General features: G+C 60.8%; 2 protein-coding genes across 2 annotated transcripts; both read left to right on the top strand.

The window, feature by feature from the left end:
* Positions 1–359: 359 nt before the first annotated feature.
* YJEFN3 (YjeF N-terminal domain containing 3) lies at positions 360–10,025 on the top strand. The gene is made up of 6 exons (XM_033200400.1): positions 360–520; positions 4,436–4,544; positions 7,046–7,156; positions 7,367–7,480; positions 7,559–7,709; positions 9,762–10,025. Exons 1-6 carry the CDS (start codon positions 462–464, stop codon positions 9,965–9,967), a joined length of 750 nt encoding a protein of 249 aa, XP_033056291.1. The 5' UTR covers positions 360–461; the 3' UTR covers positions 9,968–10,025.
* Positions 10,026–10,606: 581 nt separating this feature from the next.
* On the top strand, positions 10,607–19,392 carry CILP2 (cartilage intermediate layer protein 2). The gene is made up of 8 exons (XM_033200403.1): positions 10,607–10,844; positions 12,434–12,532; positions 12,956–13,228; positions 13,802–13,957; positions 15,079–15,354; positions 15,570–15,678; positions 15,960–16,117; positions 16,393–19,392. The coding sequence occupies exons 1-8, from the start codon at positions 10,781–10,783 to the stop codon at positions 18,726–18,728; spliced, it is 3,471 nt and encodes a 1,156-aa protein (XP_033056294.1). The 5' UTR covers positions 10,607–10,780; the 3' UTR covers positions 18,729–19,392.
* The last annotated feature ends 1,452 nt before the right edge of the window (positions 19,393–20,844 follow it).

Here is a 20,844-nt window from a genome sequence, read left to right as displayed (position 1 = left end):
GGGGAATGGGGGGAGCCTTGACCTCCCGGATGCAAGTGATCCTCCCGCTTCAGCCTCCTGCGTCACTGCAATTACAGGCGTGAACCACCATACCCTGTGCGGCCCCGCCAATTGTAGGCATGGCGAGGGTATTTGGCTACGGAGGGGCTCCTCGCTCCCTGAGAGGGAAGCTCAGAGACACAGGGATATCTGCAGGGAAACCAAATCGGATGAGGCAACCAAGATTGGCCAGGTGACTCTGCCGTGGGATCCTGGCAGTTCCGCTCCTGGCACGAAAGGGTTAAGTCCGTCTGAGTCCACCGACCAATGGTGACGCGCAGCGCCTTCGCGGCGCCTCCTGATTGGTGGGCACGCGGGGTGGGCGGGAGGGAGGAGGAGAGCGGGCACCCTCACCCTCCAGTGGTGTGCTTAAAAGGCGGTGGTGGTGGCGGCAGCGCCCGGTGCCCCGGCTCACCTTGGCCATGAGCAGCGCAGCCGGCCCAGACCCGTCGGAGGCGCCCGAGGAGCGGCGTTTCCTCAGGTCAGCTGGGGAGAGGGGCGCTGGAGACGGGCTTGGCTCTCATGGGGCCAGGAGCAGCCAGTAGGACCGGAGGCAGGGGCATAGCTGGGACAGAATGGGGTCCGGGGACTGGAGACGGGCACAGCTGGGATGGAGGTTCAGCGGCAGAGGCATGACCACGGTGGGGAATCGGAGGCAGGGATATGGCAAAGACTAGCCTGGGAATCCCGGGAATCCGAGACCCGCCTGGTATCTTGCTGGAGACACTCAACTGCGTTGCTGGGGAAACTACCTCGGGGGCAACCCTGCCCCTCATGAATGATTCATCAACAGCGCTGGTCACTCCCACACAGAACCCCAACCGTGACCCAACTCCACTCTCCATCTCTCCCAGGGACCTTGGAGCTGCAGCCCCAACTTCCCGACATGGGAAGAGCTGAGCTTAGCTCAAATGCTACCACTTCCCTTGTCCAGAGGAGGAAACTGAGGCCTGGGGAAGGCAGTCATGGCTAGAGCAGATTTGGAACACTGGCTGTTTGCCAGAGGTTGGTGAGTTTGGGATCTGAAACTGGCACCGTAGCTGTGACTCCCACCTCATCCTCCTCAGCCTTTGTGACATGGGACCCCAGGCAAGGCTGTGGACCTCACTGTGAACCAGATGTGTCCAGCAGCTCCTGCCCACTGCCCACCTAGCAGGGCACATGTCCCCTCAGCCGGTGTCCAGACTCAGTCTAGGGAAGAGTGTTCTAGGAGCTGGAGCCGTGACTTCAGCTGGTGTGGGGGGCCTCAAATGCTAAGTGAGGGGAGTGATGGGGCTCTCAGGGATGGGTAGGAGGCAGAACGTAGTGGAGAACCGGCTGACAAGGCTGGAGACACAGAAGGGCCTCTTAGGCATGGTGAGGAGTTTGGAGCTTGAATGTTCCCAGAGCCCTGGGGAGCCATCAGCAGGTTTGGGATCCCGTGATGCAATCTGGTGTTCAAGTTTTCAAAGCACCCTAGGCTCATGTTGAGTTTTGGGGGCAGGAGGCTGCTGTGTGCGGCCCTGTGGTGGTCTGGTGGGCAAAGGTGTGAGGTGGAGAGAAGCAGGTAGGACTGAGGCAGGGTGAGTGTGGCATGAGCACCCTGGCCTGAGGTTTCACCTCTCGGAGAGCCCGCTCCTGGAAGCATTTGGGGAGTGTCAGGCCCAGTTCCCTTTGGACCCAGGCCACCTCAGGCTTCCTGGGTCTGACAGGGAAATCCTTGGGGACTTGAAGCTTCTCTCATCTGGGGGCTGAGATTGGGGGGAGCAAAAGGCACCACTGAACACCCCCAGAATCCCACAACAGCAGAATGGACCTGTCCTGCCTGCCACCCTCCTCCACCAGGCTCCAATTCCCACGCAGCCTTCCCACCTCCACCGCTGCTGCTGCGCCCCACCCCCAGGTTCCTAACCTGGACGACCCTCTGCCCACAGAGCCCCCATTATCATTCTAATGACCAGTTAGGCAGGAAGAGAATGTTCCAAGTGGCTTCCAGAGGCCAAAGCTTTGGGACAGAAGAAGAGAAATGCATCGCCATCCCGCTCTCCACTTCCTCCCCACACCCTCCTGTGGGGGCAGCAGTCAGAGCTGTCACAAGATGGAGGTGGAGGAATGAGCCATGTTCCCAGCCTGCCAGATTCCTCACTCTGAATGCAAACGCACCTTCTCCTATGTTCTTTCCTGGGATCTGCGCTGGCCTTCCCCAGGGGACTCTTCGTCTGACTTCACCATGAGCTCCTTTTCCCCACCCCGTCCTTCAACTTCATCCTGTGTCAGCTGCAGACAGGCTGAGGTTTGAATTTGGCTCTAGTTACTGGGGTGTCCCGGATTCACACTGGGTGTGATTTTTCTGCCCTGAGCCTCCACCTCCCCATATGTGTGGACCCCCGAAGTGTCCTCCTCACCATGTTCCTCAGTCTGGCATTTGAGGCCCTGCCTGCCCTGTCCCCTTGATCACACTGCTTCAGCCTCCCTTCTGCCCCTTGAACATACCAGGCTCCTTCCCACCCAAGGGACTTGGTTTTTGCTATTCTTGCCCCTGCATTACCTCCCACAACGTGCCAGGCCACCTCCTCCAGGAAGCCCTCGCTGACTCCCATCCCGTAGCAGTCCTTTCTCCTGCACTCTGCCTACCTGGCCTTAACATGCTGCAAAATTGGCCAGAGGGCAGTCATCTCCCATTCAAAGAATTGAAGTAAAGAACCTCAGGATTCATCCCCCCAAACCTCCACCGTCTGTAGGTCTGGCTCTACGTCTTTGTTCATGTCCTGTGGCTCTGGAGACACCAAGGGGGAAAGACCCGGTTTCCTGACTTGCTTCCTGCATGACCCTGGGCAAGTCACTCGGCTTCTCTGAATCATTAGTTGTTTTTCCAACTTTTCTAGGCCTGGTTCTTTTTATTGTTTATGTTTGTGTTTTTTATTATTATTTTAGAGACAAGGTCTTGTTCTGTTGCCCAGGCTAGAGCGCAGTGGCGTGATCATAGCTCACTGCCGCCTCCACCTCCCAGATTCAAGTGATCCTCCTGCCTCAGCCTCCTGGGCCACTGGGATTACAGGTGTCCATCACCACGCCCTGCCTAGCCCCACCAATTGTGTAGGTCACCCCAATATTCAGTTTTGCTCCGAGAGGTGGAGATGGACCCCAATCACTCAGTGAAGTGGATGACAGAGCTAAGTGGCCCCATTTCTCTGGCAACAAATAACCTTTTTTTTTTTTTTTGGAGACAGTCTCACTCTGTTGCCTAGGCTGGAGTGCAGTGGCACGATCTCGGCTCACTACAACCTCTGCCTCCCGGGTTCAAGTGATTCTCCTGCCTCAGCCTCCTGAGTAGCTGGTACTAACAGGCTCCCACCACCATACCTAGCTCATTTTTTGTATTTTTAGTAGAGACAGGATTTCACCATGTTAGCCAGGATGGTCTTGATCTCCTGACCTCCTGATCTGCCCACCTTGGCCTCCCAAGGTGCTGGGATTACGTGAGCCATGCCTGGCCCGGCCCGTTTTGTTTGTTTTGTTTTGTTTTGTTTTGTTTTGTTTGAGACAGAGTCTCCCTCCATTGCCCAGGCTGGAGTGCAGTGGTGTGATCTCGGCTCACTGCAACCTCCCCTCCCAGGTTCAAGTGATTCTCCTGCCTCAGCCTCCCGAGTAGCTGGGACTACAGGCACCCGCTACCACGCCCGGCTAATTTTTGTATTTTTAGTAGAGACAGGGTTTCACCATGTTGGGCTGGAATTCCTGACCTCAAGTGATCCACCCACCTCATCCTCCTGTAGTGCTGGGATTACAGATGTGAGGCACCGCGCCCGGCCTGACCACAGATAATCTAATTATGTCACTGCCCCTGAAAATCGGTCACCAAAGGGCCTCATAGCCCAGGCCCTCATAGACCCAGGCCCCAAGGCCACCCTGCTGAGTGTGCCATCAAACTCTGCAGCCTTAAAAACCCATGGACGCCAGATGCCCCCAGTCCTGTCCGCCCCTTCCGGCGTCCTGAAGCTTGTTCAGTGGCTCCCACTGCCTGAAATCAGCCCATCGCCCCCATCGAAGTCCTTCATGTTCCATTCCCCTTTCTTGGTTCCTTCCTCCTTGGGGGCTGGGGACGTCCAGATCCTGTTCCGTGTCCCATGGTTTGGAGCAGTAGAACCAACGCGCGCGGCCAGCGCATCTTCTGCCACCAGAGGGCGCCCGCGCCTCGGGCTTTGGCTCCCACACCGCAGCCCGCCAGGCCTCGATTCAACCCGCGTGTCGCACGGTGAAACTGAGGGCATCCCCAGTTCAAGGCTGCAGACGCTACTCGGGGGTACAGGTTGGGAGGGTGGCTTTGGGACCGGGTTCAGAAGCTTGGCGGAACATTTCTGGCTCCATCTGAGGCTCTGTGTGTGTCTCTGAGTGTCCCATCCCACTCTGTCCCCAGCACCGCGGAGGCAGCCGCCCTGGAGCGGGAGCTGCTGGAGGATTATCGCTTTGGGCGGCAGCAGCTCGTGGAGCTGTGCGGTCATGCTAGTGCTGTGGCTGTGACCAAGGTACCTGACCCCTGACCCCCAACCCTGACCCCAACCAGACGGCCAACTCTCCTGAGCTGCATGACTCCACTGACCAGAGTGGTCCAGCCCTCAAGAACCCCCTTTTTGCTTGGGCCTACCCCAGTCTGATGGGTAAACTGAGGCCCAGAGAGGTTCATGGCTGGTACAGGCTAGACGGGGACCTGAGACCCCTGGTATTAGAGAAGGCCAGAGCAGAGGTTATTGCAGGGACAGTGCCGCGACCCTGGAAGTGCAGACCCTCCTGCACATGTGGCCCGCCTGCTTCTGCCACCTCCTGGGTCTTGGGCACCAGGGACATCTGCTCCTGCAATCTGAACACCCCTAAACAACCCCGTTCTGCAGGTGGGGAAACGGAAGCTCAGAGGTGGCAAGGGGCCTGCCCTGGGTCACAGGGGGATGGAAGCAGGGCTGCAACCCAAGTGTGTCTGGCTCTGGAGTAAACCCCCACACCTCGAGGGCCCAGGAGGATGACACAAGGGTGACAGCAATAATCATACTACGGAGTGCTTCACCGTGCAGCCAGCCGTGCTGGGCCTCAGTTTCCTCCTCTGCAACGGGATAATAAATGGTACTGATGAGTCAGTCCCTAAACACGAATGCCTCAGAAAACTACCCCACACAGAAGGCTCTAGCGTGACTGCCTCCTCTTCCTCCCCCACCATCCTCATCCCCCTAGCCTCTCTCCTCCTTCCTCCTCCTCCTGCCGCCTCCTCTCGCCCTCCTCCTCCTCCTTTCTCTCTCCCTCCTCCTCCCCTTCCACCCCTTTCTCCTCTTCTTTCTCCTTCCTCTCCCTCCTCCTCCCCCTCCTCCTGTTCTCCTTCCTCCTTCCCACTTCCCTACCTCCTACCCCTCCTCCTCCTTCTCCTCCCCCTTCTCCCCCTCCTTCCTCCTCCTCCTCTTTTTCTTCTTATTGCCATGGTATACTTTTTAAAAACTCAGGGTTTTTCTTCATGTAGACTTAAATGTTTGCATTTCCAAATGAAATAGATCCCAGGTGAGGCGCCCAAAGAAGGAAAATCAAAACCCCAGAAAGAAACCCAGGTAGTCACCGCTCCCCTGGCGCTCAGTGGCCAGCCATCAGGTTTTTGCACTGAAAGTCCCTTGTCTGTCCAGAAGGCCCTCAGTCCCAGTCTTGGGTCTTGGGCTGTGGGCCTGGCGTGACTGGGGTCACAGGCATGTTCATGGCAGGTCAGGACTGTGCTAAGCCCATGGGGAGGAGACTTGAGCGGGGAATAATCTGCCATCTGTGTTGGAGCTTAAAGTACAGCCGGGCTCAGGAGACACCCAGTGTGCCTGTCAGCCGGTGGCACTGTCATCGCATTTGATAAAGGCCAAACTGAGGCTGGGAGAGGAGAAGGGGCTGGGGCCACACAGAGTCAGGGCAGGGCTGGGGCCGAAATGCCTGTGTTAGAGATGCATACATGCCACAGAGACATGGAGCCCCAGAGATGGAGACAGAGACACAGAGACAGGGAGACTTGTTGGTGAGAGATAGAGAGAAAGACAGCCAGCCAGAGACAAACAGAGATACAGAGAGAAAGACAGCCAGACACAGAGTCTGAGAGATACAGAGAGACACAGAGATGTCCAGAGACAGATGGAGAGAGACAGAGATACAGAGACAGAGCAGAGACAGAGAGATACAGAGACAGCCAGAGACAAATGGAGAGCGAGACATACAGAGAGACAGAGACACAAAGAGAGCCAGAGACATACAGAGAGACAGAGACACAAAGAGAGCCAGAGACATACAGAGAGACAGAGACACTAGAGTCTGAGAGATCCACACACAGAGACAGCCAGAGACAGATGGAGAGAGACAGAGACACAAAGAGAGCCAGAGACATACAGAGAGACACAGAGTCTGAGAGATGCAGACACAGAGATGGCCAGAGACAGATGGAGAGAGACAGAGACAGACAGAGACACAGAGAGTCTGAGAGATACAGAAATAGCCAGACAGGTGGGGAGAGAGACATGAAGAGAGCCAGAGACAGACAGAGACATGGGGAGTCTGAGAGATACAGAGAGACACAGAAACAGCCAGAGAGAGACAGAGAGGCCCCAGGGCATCGTGGGTAAGGCTGGGCTCCCCTACTCTGGGGCCTCCGGGAGGGGCTGAGGTCTGGAAACATGGGCGGGGGCCGGCCCGCGGTGAGAAAGGTGGAAGAATGTCTGCAGCTCAGGCGGAGAATAAACAAACCGCACTCCCGGCGACGGGCAGTGGCCGGACGCATGTTTTTCCTGCACCGACCTGGCAGAGCCTGAGACCAACCGGGCCTCTGCATCTCCGACGGGGAAACTGAGGCCCCAAGAGGCCCAGCCCCTCATCCAGAACACCTCACCTCCTGCCCTATCCCACTGCCTCCAGGCCCAAACCCCATCCCTTCCTCTACTCTGGGCCTCAGTTTCCTCTCCAGGCAAGGAGGAATCTGGACTGTGCCTGTGCCTTTGCTGTGCCCCCCCCCCCCCCCCACCAGGCGTTCCCGTTGCCCGCTCTCTCCCGGAAGCAGAGGACGGTGCTGGTCGTGTGTGGCCCGGAGCAGAACGGGGCAGTGGGGCTGGTCTGTGCCCGTCACCTGCGGGTGTTTGTAAGTAGCAAGGACCCCTTTGACCTCCCAGAGTCCCTGCCCCTGCAGAAATCACTGCCTTCTTTTGATAGCGTCCCAGCGGGACATTGACGCAGGGCCAGGTTATAGAATATGCCCAGTGCTTGTCCCAGGTAGGGTCTGGTGCTGGTGACCAGGTCAGAGAAGCCTGGGAGGGCCTCTAGCCCTGACTCCCTCTTCCTCCGCCCCCAGGAGTATGAACCCACCATCTTCTACCCCATGCGCTCGCTGGACCTGCTGCATCGGGACCTGACCACCCAGTGTGAGAAGATGGACATCCCCTTCCTGAGCTACCTGCCCACTGAGGTCAGCGCTGGGCGGCAAGTGAGGGGGACATGGTGTGCAGTGGCCCCGAGCTGCCCTGACCCTGCCTGCCATCCCCAGGTGCAGCTCATTAACGAAGCCTACGGGCTGGTGGTGGACGCCGTGCTGGGCCCCGGCGTGGAGCCGGGCGAGGTCGGGGGCCCCTGCACCCGCGCACTGGCCACGCTCAAGCTGCTGTCCATCCCCCTCGTGAGCCTGGACATCCCCTCAGGCATGCCGGGCAGAGGGGGGCACATTGGGGCCTTGAGGGCTTGGGTGGAGTCCCCCGTGCCCCGGCTCCTGGCCGACCCTGCCTGTCTGAACCTCAGTCTCCCCAGCTTGGATGGACCCACACTTGGCTGAGGCTAAGGGTCACACCCATCCCTCAGATGGGGAAGATCGAGGCTGCCACCCCAGGTGACCCCAGGTCTCCTCCTTCCCCCACCCCAGTGCCCAGCCCACATGCCCTCTGCCCACCCCTGGCCCAGTCGCCTGGGCAGACGTGAGCTCACTCAGCAAAGGCCGCGCCCGCCCTGGCCGCCGCCCCATGCCTGTTGGAACCATTAGGCGACAGGCAGACGGAACAAACAGGCGCTGGCCAGCCGGACCCTCCGTGGGGGTGGCTGGACTCCGGGGGATGTCCCCTGGCTCTCGGGATCCCAGGGACATCCCAGCAGGGTGCCGCAGAGCAGGGGCGCCAAGGGAGGAGGTGTGCTGTCTGATCTGAGTGGGGAGGCTGCAAGCTTAGCCTAGGACAGAGAGGGTGGCTCTGTCAGGTCAGAGGGGATAGTTAGGAATCTCTAGTTTGAGGTGGTGGCTATGGTCAGAGAAGGATTAAAGTCTGAGGGAGAATCCAGTGGCTTCTGGTGAGTGGCCCCAGAATCAAGTCAGAGATAGGAGAGAAGGCAAGGCTCCTAGGCTGAAAGTGGAGGCTCATTCAAGAGGTGATGGAGGCTGGGCGCAGGGCTCAGGCCTGTAATCCTAGCACTTTGGGAGGTCGAGGTGGGCAGGTCACCTGAGGTCAGGAGATCCAGACCAGCCTGGCCAACATGGCGAAACCCAGTCTCTACAAAATATAAACATTTGCTGGGTATAGTGGTGCACGCCTGTCGTTCTGGCTACTTGGGAGGCTGAGGCAGGAGAATCGCTTGAACCCGGGAGGTGGAGGTTGCATGAGCTGAGATGGTGCCACTGCACTCCAGCCTGAGCAACAGAGACTGTATCTTAAAAACAAACAGGCTGGGCGTGGTGGCTCACTCCTGTAATCCTAACACTTTGGGAGGCCGAAGTGGGCAGATCATAAGTCCAGGACTTCGAGACCAGCCTGGCCAATATGGTGAAACTCCATCTCTACTAAAAATACAAAAATTACCCAGGCGTGGGGGCATGCGCCTGTAGTCCCAGCTACTTGGGAGGCTGAGACGGGAGAATTGCTTGAACCCGGGAGGCGGAGGTTGCAGTGAGCCGAGATCATGCCACTGTACTCCAGCCTAGACAACAGAGTGAAACTCCCTCTCAAAAAAAAAAAAAAAAAAGGTAATGTCTAATCTGCTGGTGAGGGTACTAATCTGGGAGTGAGGGTAGGGACCTTCGGTCAGATGGAGGAGTTTCTAATCAAGTGAGCTCAAGTCAGGTGGGGAGGAGGACATGTCCTGTTAGAGGCAAGAACTTGGGGCAAGGAGACGAGTCCGATGTCAGAGGCTTGCCTGAGGCTGGAGGCCAGTTTGTGGTCTGAGTAGAGGACGGATATCTAGTCACGGGGTGAGGCTGGGGTCTGGCTGGGAGGTCTGGGAGGAAAGAGGCTCTAAAGTGGAGAGGCTGCAAGTTGATGCCGAGAGAGTTGTAGGGACAGGTACCAGGTCAGAAGGCAGAGGCATGGTTCTCATGGGAAAGGGCAGCAGGTGAAAATGATGTCTGAAGACAGAGGCTGGGTCAGATGGAGGAGGGCGATTGAATAGTAGGATGGGAGCAGAAGCAGAAAAGTCTGAGTGCAGAAGCTCTGGTCTGATTTGGAGGGAAACACCTCCAAAGACTGGTAGAGACTTGTCTGAGGGCGGAGGCAGAGTTCTAGGGGGAGACAAGTCTCACCAGGACCCATGTGTCAGACAGAAGAGGCTGGGTCTGATGGGGGAGGGGAAGTGGGGGGTGGGGCAGCAGGACTCTGGTCTGAGAGCAGAGGCTCAGTGTTGGAGGGGAGAGGAGGAGAGGCAGGGCCAGGATGGACTGTAGGCTGAGGGCGGGCCACCCTCCCAGTTCCCAATCCCCCAGAACCCTCCTCCCTCAGGCTGGGACGCAGAGACCGGCAGCGATGCAGAGGACGGGCTGCGGCCTGACGTGCTGGTGTCTCTCGCCGCGCCCAAGCGCTGCGCTGGACGCTTCTCCGGGCGCCACCACTTCGTGGCCGGCAGGTTCGTGCCCGACGACGTGCGCCGCAAGTTCGCCCTGCGCCTGCCGGGATACACGGGCACCGACTGCGTCGCGGCACTGTGACCGCCACCCGCGCCCACACCGCTGGGACCCGCGCCAATAAACAGCCCTCCCACCACCACTGCCTCGCCTCCGCCTCCTTTGTGCACCGGGCCCGCCGCGGGGGTGGGCACACTCGAAGAGGGACTTCACGCGATCCTGGGTGATCCAAGGCGGGGAGCATGGAGAAGGGTGGTGGAGTGGGACTACCCGCTGGCCTCCTAGAAAACTTGAGCTAGGGCTGGGGGCGGTGGCCTGTAATCCCAGCACTTTGGGGGGCTGAGGCTGGAGGATCGCTTAAGGACAGGAGTTTGAGACCAGCCTGGGCAACATAGCGAGACCCCGACTCTACAAATTAAAAGAAAACGAAGAAAACTCGAGCCAGAAGAATGGAGGGTATATTCAGGGTGGGACTCCCAGAATGCTTGGGGTGGCCTAAATCCTATAGGATCGAAGTCAGACGCGAGGGAGGACTTCCAGCCTCCTAAAGCGGGTCCGAGCAGCTTGAGGCTGGATTCCAAGTGGCACTTCCCTCAGGCAGCTTAGGATGGAGCTTGGAGGACGGACTGGGCTCGGGGAGGGAGTTCCAGCGGGCCACGGGGAACCCAGACCAGCCTGAGGGCGGAGGCACAGCCGGCCGCACCGAGGGGGGTGACCCAGAGGGGTTGCTCGAGCGCTGGTCACCCAGGGGGCGTGGCCTGAATAGGGCGTGGCCTGGGCGGGATCTGCGGTCGCCTCCCGCCCCCATCCTCAGTCCCAGCGGCCGCCAGACCCGCCGGAGTTGGACCCGAGCACGCCACGGAGCCCGGACCCTCCCTCGGACGCTCTGCCCCGGCCATGGCGTCGCTGCTGCCACTACTCTGTCTCTGTGTCGTCGCCGCGCACCTGGCGGGGGCCCGAGGTGAGGCGCCTCCAGCCCCCGCCCCCAGCCCCTGAAGCTCCCGAAGGCCTGGCAGCCGGCCTTGCATGAAGCCGTACTCGGGGAGAGAACCCAGGGACCCACGCACTTCCCCGGGGACTGGGTCCCCTTCACCAGTCGGATCCCCGCGACCACCTGGGGCGCGGAGCAGGCCTCATCCATTCTCTTCCTTGGCTAAGCCGGGAGTGTGGATAAGAACCTAGGGTTCCTCCCGGGGTCTGGACTCTCCCATCCTGGACCGAAGGGGTGGGAACTGGCCCCTCCCACCTAACTCCCACACACCCACTCACTCCAACCGCTGGAGAAAGAAATGCCCATCCCTGGAACACTCAGTGGGGCGGGGGACGGGCCGACTTTTCAAGTGAGGAGACTGAGGCGCCCAGAAGTAAGGGGCTTGTCTGACCTCATCACTCTGCCGGGAGTATCTTAGACAGCTCCTCTCTTGGAGAAGCCAGTCTAGATTCCAAGGACTTCTGGCCAGCAGCTTGGACTCTAGTACAGGGATGGAAGATAGACTAAGGGAGGGTCTTCCAGCAGTCTATCTTGATGAGGGGGAGCCCAGCCTGAGGGCAGAGGCACAGCCGGCTGAACTCGGGACAGCTGAACACAGTGGGAGGGAGACTCCGGCCTAGGGGAACTGAATGGTACTTGGACTTCCCCAGCCGAGGGGTTGGGGCTAGGTCAGAGAGAGGTACCTGGCTTTGGGAGCCTGGTGGTGGTCGTGGGCAGCGTGGTGGAGGAGAGTGTGTGGCAGCCCTCGGGGCTACACCTGGGTTCTGGCCTCTCAGAGGCTCAGTTTTCCCTCCTGTTAAAATGGGGATCATGGGCCAGGTGCGGTGGCTGACGCCTGTAATCCCAGCACTTTGGGAGGCCAAGGCAGGCGGATTACCTGAGGTCAGGAGTTCAAGACCAACCTGGCGGCCGGGGGCGGTGGCTCAAGCCTGTAATCCCAGCACTTTGGGAGGCCGGGACGGGCGGATCACTAGGTCAGGAGATCGAGACCATCCTGGCTAACACGGTGAAACCCCGTCTCTACTAAAAAATACAAAAAAACTAGCCGGGCGAGGTGGCGGGCGCCTGTAGTCCCAGCTACTCGGGAGGCTGAGGCAAGAGAATGGCGTGAACCCGGGAGGCGGAGCTTGTAGTGAGCTGAGATCCGGCCACTGCACTCCAGCCTGGGCGACAGAGCGAGACTCCGTCTCAAAAAAAAAAAAAAAAAGACCAACCTGGCCAACATGGTGAAACCCCATCTCTAATAAAAATATAAAAATTAGCGGGGCGTGGTGGCGAGTGCCTGTAATCCCAGCTACTCAGGAGGCTGAGGCATGAGAATCACTTGAACCCAGGAGGCAGAGGCTGCAGTGAGCCAAGATCGTGCCACTGCACTCCAGCCTGGGTGAGAGAGGGAGATTCTGTCTCAAAAAAAAAAAAAAAAAAAAAAAAATTTGATTACTTAATATGAAAAAAAAAAAAAAGGGGGGATGATCATGGCTGCACCTTGCCTAAAAGGAGGCTCCCAGCGGTCCCCATCAGTAGCAGCATGCTTCCTTCTCCCCACTCCTCACCCACAGACGCCACCCCCACCGAGGAGCCCATGGCGACTGCATTGGGCCTGGAAAGACGGTCCGTGTACCCCGGCCAGCCCTCACCAGCCCTGGAGGACTGGGAAGGTGAGTTAGCCTGCCTCAGAGCCCCGTCTCTGCTGCGGGCTTGTTGGGGGGCTTGGGCTACTGGGGTCGTGTGAGGAGAGGGCACACACTGGGCGAAGGGACCGGCGCCATCCTGGTCCCTGGACATGACATCACCCTGGAGGTGATGCCCCAAGTTCAAGATCTAAGTGAGAGGCCGGTCAGACAGAGGCAAGAGCTCAGCGCACCGGGATGGATCAGGTCAGGCCCTGGGCGGCAGAACTGGGGGCACGGGGAACCCAGTCTGCCTTGCACCTGTTTCAGGCAGCTGTCTTGGGTCGGGGGCGCGCTTGACTAGCCCGTGCCCACCGCGGGAGGGGGCTGAGACAGCAGGTAAGGCCTTTGCACGCACGCATGGGGGCCTACAGGCCGCCGCCCCGGTCCCAGCGCGTGCGGTGCCCGCAGAGGCCAGCGAATGGACGTCCTGGTTCAACGTGGACCACCCGGGAGGCGACGGCGACTTCGAGAGCCTGGCCGCCATCCGCTTCTACTACGGGCCGGCGCGCGTGTGCCAGCGGCCGCTGGCGCTGGAAGCGCGCACCACGGACTGGGCCCTGCCGTCCGCCGTCGGCGAGCGCGTGCACTTGAACCCCACGCGGGGCTTCTGGTGCCTCAACCGCGAGCAACCGCGTGGCCGCCGCTGCTCCAACTACCACGTGCGCTTCCGCTGCCCACTAGGTGAGGGCGGGGCTGGATGATGGGGGCGGGGCTTGGAATGGGCGGGGCTGGCGACCCCCGGGAAGCGTTGTGGGAGGGTGGGGCTGGGCGGGGCAGGACCGTGGGGGTATGGGCGTGGCTAGGAAGAGCCAGGGGGCCCTTGGGAGTAGAGCCACGTGTGGGGGCGGGGCCAGGGGGCGGGGCTTTTGAAGAGAAGTGCTGGAAACAGCGCGGGGCTCAGGTGCACCGTCAGGAGGCCCAGCGGGTCAGGACCCATGTCCAGCCCCCTGGAACGCATCTCCCTCCCGCTGCCCTCGTTTGCGCATCTGTAAGAACTTAGTTCTGTGGCGTGCCTTGAGCCCAAATGTGTGCAGGATGCAGGCAGAAGAGCAGGACTGACCCCCGGGACCTTATCCCGGGGTGGGGAGGAGGGTCGGTACCTAAACTATGTTTTCGACAGGTGCGCTTACGGGAGCATGGGTGGGGGCGATGGCAGATCTGCCATGGGGAAGAAGGGTCCTTTAGTCCCAGGTTACCCGGAGGCGCGGTTCCTGGGGAGGGCGGCCTCCTGATCTCTGTCCCTGCCTTCCGCAGAGGCGTCGTGGGGCGCGTGGGGCCCCTGGGGTCCCTGCTCGGGGAGCTGTGGGCCAGGCCGTCGCTTGCGCCGCCGCCACTGCCCAAGCCCCGCTGGGGATGCGTGTCCCGGGCGTCCTCTGGAGGCGCAGAGGTGCGTGCGGCCTCGATGTCCAGGTAGGAGGGGCGGGGTCTGGAGGCAGGGGCCCCGTACAAAGGGGAGGGAGGGGAGGTTAGGGGCTGAGCCTGGGGTAGAGGGTGGAGTTAGAGGCGGGGCCTGGATGTAGAGAGGCAGTGCCTCTCATGAGCGATGCCTAGAGGGGAGGATCTCGTTGGGGGCGGGGCCTCATGGGACGGGGCTGTGAAGGGCGGGGCTTGGTGCAGGGGCGGAGCCTGGTGGACCCAAACTCTGGAGCCAGGTGGAGACTGGCCTTTCCTTCCTTCCTGGGCCCAAGGAGCACTGGTAACTATGCACATCTGGACAGGTGGATGCCAGGGGGCTCTTGTGCAGGCAGACATGGGCAGATAGGGGGTGCTTCCCCTGTGTGCATTCCAGACTGTACGGATGTCTCCGTGGGGGAACAGAAGTCAGTTCATGCACTCAGGGTGCACACGTGCGTGGCATTTGCAGCCCCTCCTGGTCCCCCACACCCACACAGACACCCGCTCACAGCCTGGCAGACATGATGCCTAGGCCCTCACAGGGCCAGACACCGGGCAAGCCAGGAGGAGACTGGAAATTCCGCTAGCGCCTGGGCTCCACAAACACGGCCTGGAGGCTGCTCCGGGGAGCCCGTCACAGGGTGGGGGCACATGGTGGCCAATGGGGCGTTGGGGTCCCCACCCCATCGCGCCTGGCTCTGCCCTCCCGGCGCCTGTGCCCTGAAGTTTCCAGTGCAATTTTCCATTTTATGGAGAAACCGCAGGATTGGGAAGGGGGGCAGTTGTTCTCAGCCCAAGATCCAACCCCTTGCTGGGCCCCCAGCCCCTGTCCAGACATTTTCTCTTCTGCTGGAAAGGTCTGTGCCATATTTTGAGACTCACCTCTCCTGTCGCCTCCTATAGGACCTCTTCCCTACATCTCTGGGTCCCAGTTCCTACCCCCTGGCCCAGCCCTGACCACTCAGCCCATCACCCCCTCACACCAGGGACTGCTCCAAGCAGGGCCATGCTGAGGCCTCTGAGAGGCACCTTATAGGGGGGCCCCAGACATATTTGTTGAGTGACTGAGTGGAAAGCCCTCCTCAGGAGGGATTGTGGAGGCTTCTCTGCCCTGCTGCCTCTCCATATCCCCCCAGGGTGCGGCCTTGACACCTGTGAGTGCCCGGACCACATCCTCCTGGGCTCAGTGGTCACCCCATCTGGGCAACCGCTGCCAGGAGCCAGGATCTCCCTGCGAGACCAGCCTGGCACCGTGGCCACCAGCAATGCTCACGGAACCTTCCGGGTGCCTGGTGTCTGTGCTGACAGTCACGCCAAAATCAGGGCCCAGATGGATGGCTTCTCTGCAGGGGAGGCCCAGGCTCAGGCCAATGGATCCATCTCTGTGGTTACCATCATCCTTGATAAGTTAGGTAAGCACCCTTACAACATGGGGCATGAAGGGGCTGAGGATCGGGGGAGGAAGTTCTAGCACTCAAAGTCAAGGGAGGAAGAAATAAGATGTGACAGTCATTGGCGAAGGCGCAGAGTGAGTCCGGGCATTTCTGGGAGAAAGGAGAGGATGGGGACCTTGTGCCTGGGAAGGGTCAGTGGGAGAAGCTCTGATCTTTGCCACCTTTGACCCCAGAGAAGCCATACCTGGTGAAACATCCTGAGTCCCGAGTGCGAGAGGCTGGCCAGAATGTGACCTTCTGTTGCAAAGCCTCTGGGACCCCAATGCCCAAGAAATACTCCTGGTAAGCACCCGCCCTGGGCTCAGGGGCATCTTCTCCGGCTTTGGGGTTGGATTCAATTTCATGATGTTATGTGGTTTCCCATCTGGAGAGTGGGGAAAACGTTAACAGGGAATGAATTGGTTGGGAGAGGGACTACCAAGGAGGTTGAATGGGGCCAGTCTCGCTGGGGAGGAGGCTGACTTTGGCAAAGCCTCTCTGCAGATCCCGAGCTGCGCCTGCAGACTGGGGGCCGACACAGCCCCTCCCACTAAGTCCTATGGTGTCACTCACCTGCCACCCAGGTTCCACAATGGGACCCTGCTGGACAGGCGAGCGTACAGGTATGGGGCCCACCTGGAACTCCAGGGGCTGCATCCAGACCAGGCTGGCATCTACCACTGCAAGGCATGGAACGAGGCGGGTGCTGTGCGCTCGGGCACTGCCTGGCTCACTGTACTTGGTGAGTGTCCTTGGCCACATCCCTGAGCAAACCTTCACCCAAACAGAGCCCGGACTATAGCTAAGCTCAACCCCAAATGGAGCCCCCACTTCAGACCGATCCAATCCTAGGCCTCCACTGAGCCCCCATACCACTCTGAGTGCCAACCTTCAGTCTTTACCCTGGGCAGACCCATTTCCCTTAGGTTGAGTCCTTGACCACAGACAGAGCCCCCAACCTTGGCCTCCATGAAGTCCCCCTCCCTGCCCTGACTTGTACGTTTTCTTGGTCCACAGCCCCAGGCCAGCCAGCCTGCGACCCCCGGCCCCAAGAGTACCTGATCAAGCTCCCTGAGGACTGTGGTCAGCCAGGCAGCGGCCCTGCCTACTTGGACGTGGGCCTCTGCCCCTACACCCACTGCCCCAGCCTGGCAGGCTCTGGCCCCCGCTGCGGGGACACCAGCTCCCGCTGCTGCTCTGTGCGCCGTCTGGAGAGAAGGGAGATCCACTGCCCTGGCTATGTCCTCCCGGTGAAGGTGGTGGCAGAGTGTGGCTGCCAGAAGTGTCTGCCCCCTCGGGGGCTGGTCCGGGGCCGTGTTGTGGCTGCTGACTCCGGGGAGCCGCTGCGCTTTGCCAGGATTCTGCTGGGCCAGGAGCCCATCGGCTTCACCGCCTACCAGGGAGACTTTACCATTGAGGTGCCACCCTCTACCCAGCGGCTGGTGGTGACTTTTGTGGACCCCAGCGGTGAGTTCATGGACGCTGTCCGGGTCTTGCCTTTTGACCCTCGAGGTGCCGGCGTATACCACGAGGTCAAGGCCATGCGGAAGAAAGCACCGGTCATTTTAGATGCCAGCCAGAGCAACACGATCCCCCTGGGCGAGCTGGAAGATGAGGCGCCCCTGGGCGAGCTGGTCCTGCCTTCTGGAGCCTTCCACAGAGCCGACGGCAAACCCTACTCAGGGCCTGTGGAGGCTCGGGTGACGTTCGTGGATCCCCGAGACCTCACCTCGGCGGCATCCGCCCCCAGTGACCTGCGCTTCATGGACAGCGATGGCGAGCTGGCTCCGCTGCGCACCTACGGCATGTTCTCCGTGGACCTCCGTGCGCCCGGCTCCGCGGAGCAGCTGCAGGTGGGGCCAGTGGCCGTGCGGGTGGCCGCCAGCCAGATCCACATGCCGGGCCACGTAGAGTCCCTCAAGCTGTGGTCGCTGAACCCCGAGACCGGCTTGTGGGAGGAGGAGAGCGGCTTCCGGCGCGAGGGGTCCTCGGGTCCCCGGGTGCGCCGCGAGGAGCGCATCTTCCTGGTCGGCAACGTGGAGATCCGGGAGAGGCGCCTGTTCAACCTGGACGTGCCTGAGCGCCGCCGCTGCTTCGTGAAGGTGCGCGCCTACGCCAACGACAAGTTCAACCCCAGCGAGCAGGTGGAGGGAGTGGTGGTCACGCTGGTCAACCTGGAGCCCGCCCCTGGCTTCTCCGCCAACCCCCGCGCCTGGGGCCGCTTTGACAGTGCGGTCACCGGCCCCAATGGTGCCTGCCTCCCCGCCTTCTGCGACGCCGACCGGCCCGACGCCTACACCGCCCTGGTCACCGCCACCCTGGGCGGCGAGGAGCTGGAGCCAGCCCCTTCCCTGCCCCGCCCACTCCCGGCCACCGTGGGCGTCACCCAGCCCTACCTGGACAGGCTGGGGTACCGTCGGACGGACCACGACGATCCCGCCTTCAAGCGCAACGGCTTCCGAATCAACCTTGCCAAGCCCAGGCCAGGTGACCCCACCGAGGCCAACGGGCCTGTGTACCCGTGGCGCAGCCTGCGGGAATGTCAGGGGGCCCCGGTGACCGCCAGCCACTTCCGCTTCGCCAGGGTGGAGGCGGACAAGTATGAGTACAACGTGGTGCCCTTCCGAGAGGGCACGCCTGCCTCCTGGACTGGTGACCTCCTGGCCTGGTGGCCCAACCCGCAGGAGTTCCGGGCCTGCTTCCTCAAGGTGAAGATCCAGGGTCCCCAGGAGTACATGGTCCGCTCCCACAACTCGGGGGGCAGCCACCCACGCACCCGGGGCCAGCTCTATGGGCTTCGGGATGCCCGGAGCGTGCGGGACCCTGAGCGACCGGGCACCTCGGCAGCCTGCGTGGAGTTCAAGTGCAGTGGGATGCTGTTCGACCAGCGGCAGGTGGACAGGACGCTGGTGACCATTATGCCCCAGGGCAGCTGCCGGCGCGTGGCCGTCAATGGGCTCCTTCGGGATTACCTGGCCCGGCACCCTCCACCGGTGCCCACGGAGGACCCAGCTGCCTTCTCCATGCTGGCCCCCCTAGACCCTCTGGGCCACAACTATGGCGTCTACACGGTCACTGACCAGAGCCCACGGCTGGCCAAGGAGATCGCCATTGGCCGCTGCTTTGATGGTTCCTCTGACGGCTTCTCCAGAGAGATGAAGGCTGACACTGGCACAGCCGTCACCTTCCAGTGCAGGGAGCCACCAGCTGGACGACCCAGCCTCTTCCAGAGGCTGCTGGAGTCCCCGGCGACAGCACTTGGTGACATCCGCAGGGAGATGAGCGAGGTGGCGCAGGCACAGGCCCGGGCCTCAGGTCCCCTCCGCACCCGCCGGGGCAGGGTCCGGCAGTGACCTGGGCCGGGGGCCTCGCTTTCCTGCCTCCCTCCGGACTCCTCTGACCCCAGGAAATTTTGCCCCTCTTTCTTCTCTAGACAGCCCCCTCCCCAGGCGTCTGGGCCTCCTTTCTCCTCCCCTGTCCAGAACTCAGAGTCAGACAGGAACCCAGAGCATCCGATGGTAGAAACACCAAGGAGGCGATTGTTGCTGTGTGGTATGGAATGGAGTTTGCTGTGACTCTGGGGCCAGCACCCCGGGGACAACATTCAACCCTAGCCTGAAGGGACCTGCTCCCAGCTCAGAAGCCGTCTTTGACTTTTCATGTGTATTTTGACCCTGATTTCAATCTTCTACCTTTGGGAGTTCTGACGTTCAGCACAAAGTCCCCTCTGCCTATTTGGAGCTCAGCGCTAGACCAGGTCCCCTGCCCCGAGTTTTGTTTTTGGGGTTATTTATTGAAACAAAGCGTGGGGAGCTGGTTGTGGGTGTGAGTGGGGGTGCGGGGTCCAGGCTAGGCCCAGTGAAAAGCAGGAAGGGGCTTCTTGGGGTTCCCATGTGGGGTAGGCTCTGGGGCTGAGGGGAACAATTCTCACATGTTTGGTGCTTAGAGACCTGCCCGGGGCGTTGGGGTGGATGTTCCCGCCCTCCCGGGGCTCAATTAAAAATGCTTTATTTCCAACTCATGATGTCAGGCTCCAGGGAGGAAAGATGGAGGCTGGGGCTGCCCAGCCCAGATATACCTTTGCAGGCAGAAACACGCGGAGGCACACGCGGGCACCAGGGGCAAGAAGCCCAGGCGGCCGTGACCGCTGAACACAGTAGCAGCCGCTGCTCTGGCCTGGCCTCCTTGGCTGTGCCTGGCCATGTGCCCTGGAGCTACAGCGGGCAGGGAAGGGCCCTGGCAGGGGAGCCTCTGGGGCAGGCAACAGCGAGCGAGGCCACCCTGGACCTCCTCAGTCGAGTCCACAGCAGCCCCGCCCTGGGCCCCACCCGCCTGAACCCTGGCCACACATCGGTCATGTGGCGATGGGGCTGCCTGAGGCCAGGGCTTTCTGACCTTGCCAGGACCCTGGTTTCAGAGGCGGCAGAATCACAGCTGGCTGGCGGTCTGTGTGCACGTGTGTCCTCCTGGAGCTCCACGGGGCTGGCGCTGTTCTGACCACACCCCCACTGTCCAGATAGAAAAACTGAAGTCTGGCATGAATCCCAGCAGCTTTGAGCCCCCTGGAGCTCTAGGTGTGTGATTCCCCAGGGCCTGGGGACGAAGGCATCAATGTGGCACGACTGGCGTGGCCTCCAGGGCACCTGAGATGGGAGACTTGTCCCTGGCTGACACCTCCCAGGGAGTGGGTATGTGGAGCATCCCTTAGCTTAGGGGGCAACCACCCACTTCCTCTTCAATCTCCCACCCATCCACTGGCCCCCCTCCCATCGTCCAGCCATCTAGCATTTAGAGGTGTGAGCTCTGCTGCACTGGAAACCTCAGGGGCCCTGAGACAGCCTCTCTCTGGGAGGAGATAGGCTCACATGTGCAGACCCCAATATGCCCTGGGGCCAGTGCTCTACCCAGAGGGGTCCCTGGCTCTTGTCCACTGGCCACATCCCCCCTTCGGCTGAGGTCTTGGCAAATCCGAACCTCCGCAGCTCTCACCCTTTCACTCAGGAAAACATTCCCTTTGCCCTAGCGTGGACTTCGGGGCCTGGGGGCACGGGGAGAAGCTCAAAATGGGAGGCATCACCCCGGTCTCTGAAGGTGGACCCCAGGGCTCTGCTGGAGTTTGGGTTTGGGCAGCCCCAGACATCGGCACCCCAGCCTCACCCTCGATAGGCTGTGAGAGGCAAGAGAGGGGAGATGCTTTGAGGTCCCTGAGGGAGCTGGCAGGGGTTGGAAGTACACACATTTATCCAGAATTTACTGTCTCTACACCCCCAGCTGAGAGGCTCAAAGGTGCAGGCCCCCCGCCCAAGGCAAACTAGGTCCCCAACCTGCCTGCCGCAGAGCCCTGCTCAGGGCTGCCTCGTGGGGTCCCGGGGAGGGGCAGGAATGGGGGCGCTCCCATTTGCAGCGGGCAAAGCTGGCTGCAGCTTCCAGGCAGAGGGTGATGAGGTGTCAGCCTCCACAGCCAAATAC

Source organism: Trachypithecus francoisi, unplaced genomic scaffold (assembly GCF_009764315.1).
Source record: "Trachypithecus francoisi isolate TF-2019V2 unplaced genomic scaffold, Tfra_2.0 Lachesis_group5, whole genome shotgun sequence".
NCBI classification, from domain to species: domain Eukaryota; kingdom Metazoa; phylum Chordata; class Mammalia; order Primates; family Cercopithecidae; genus Trachypithecus; species Trachypithecus francoisi.
This window is presented reverse-complemented; position numbering and strand designations above follow the sequence as displayed.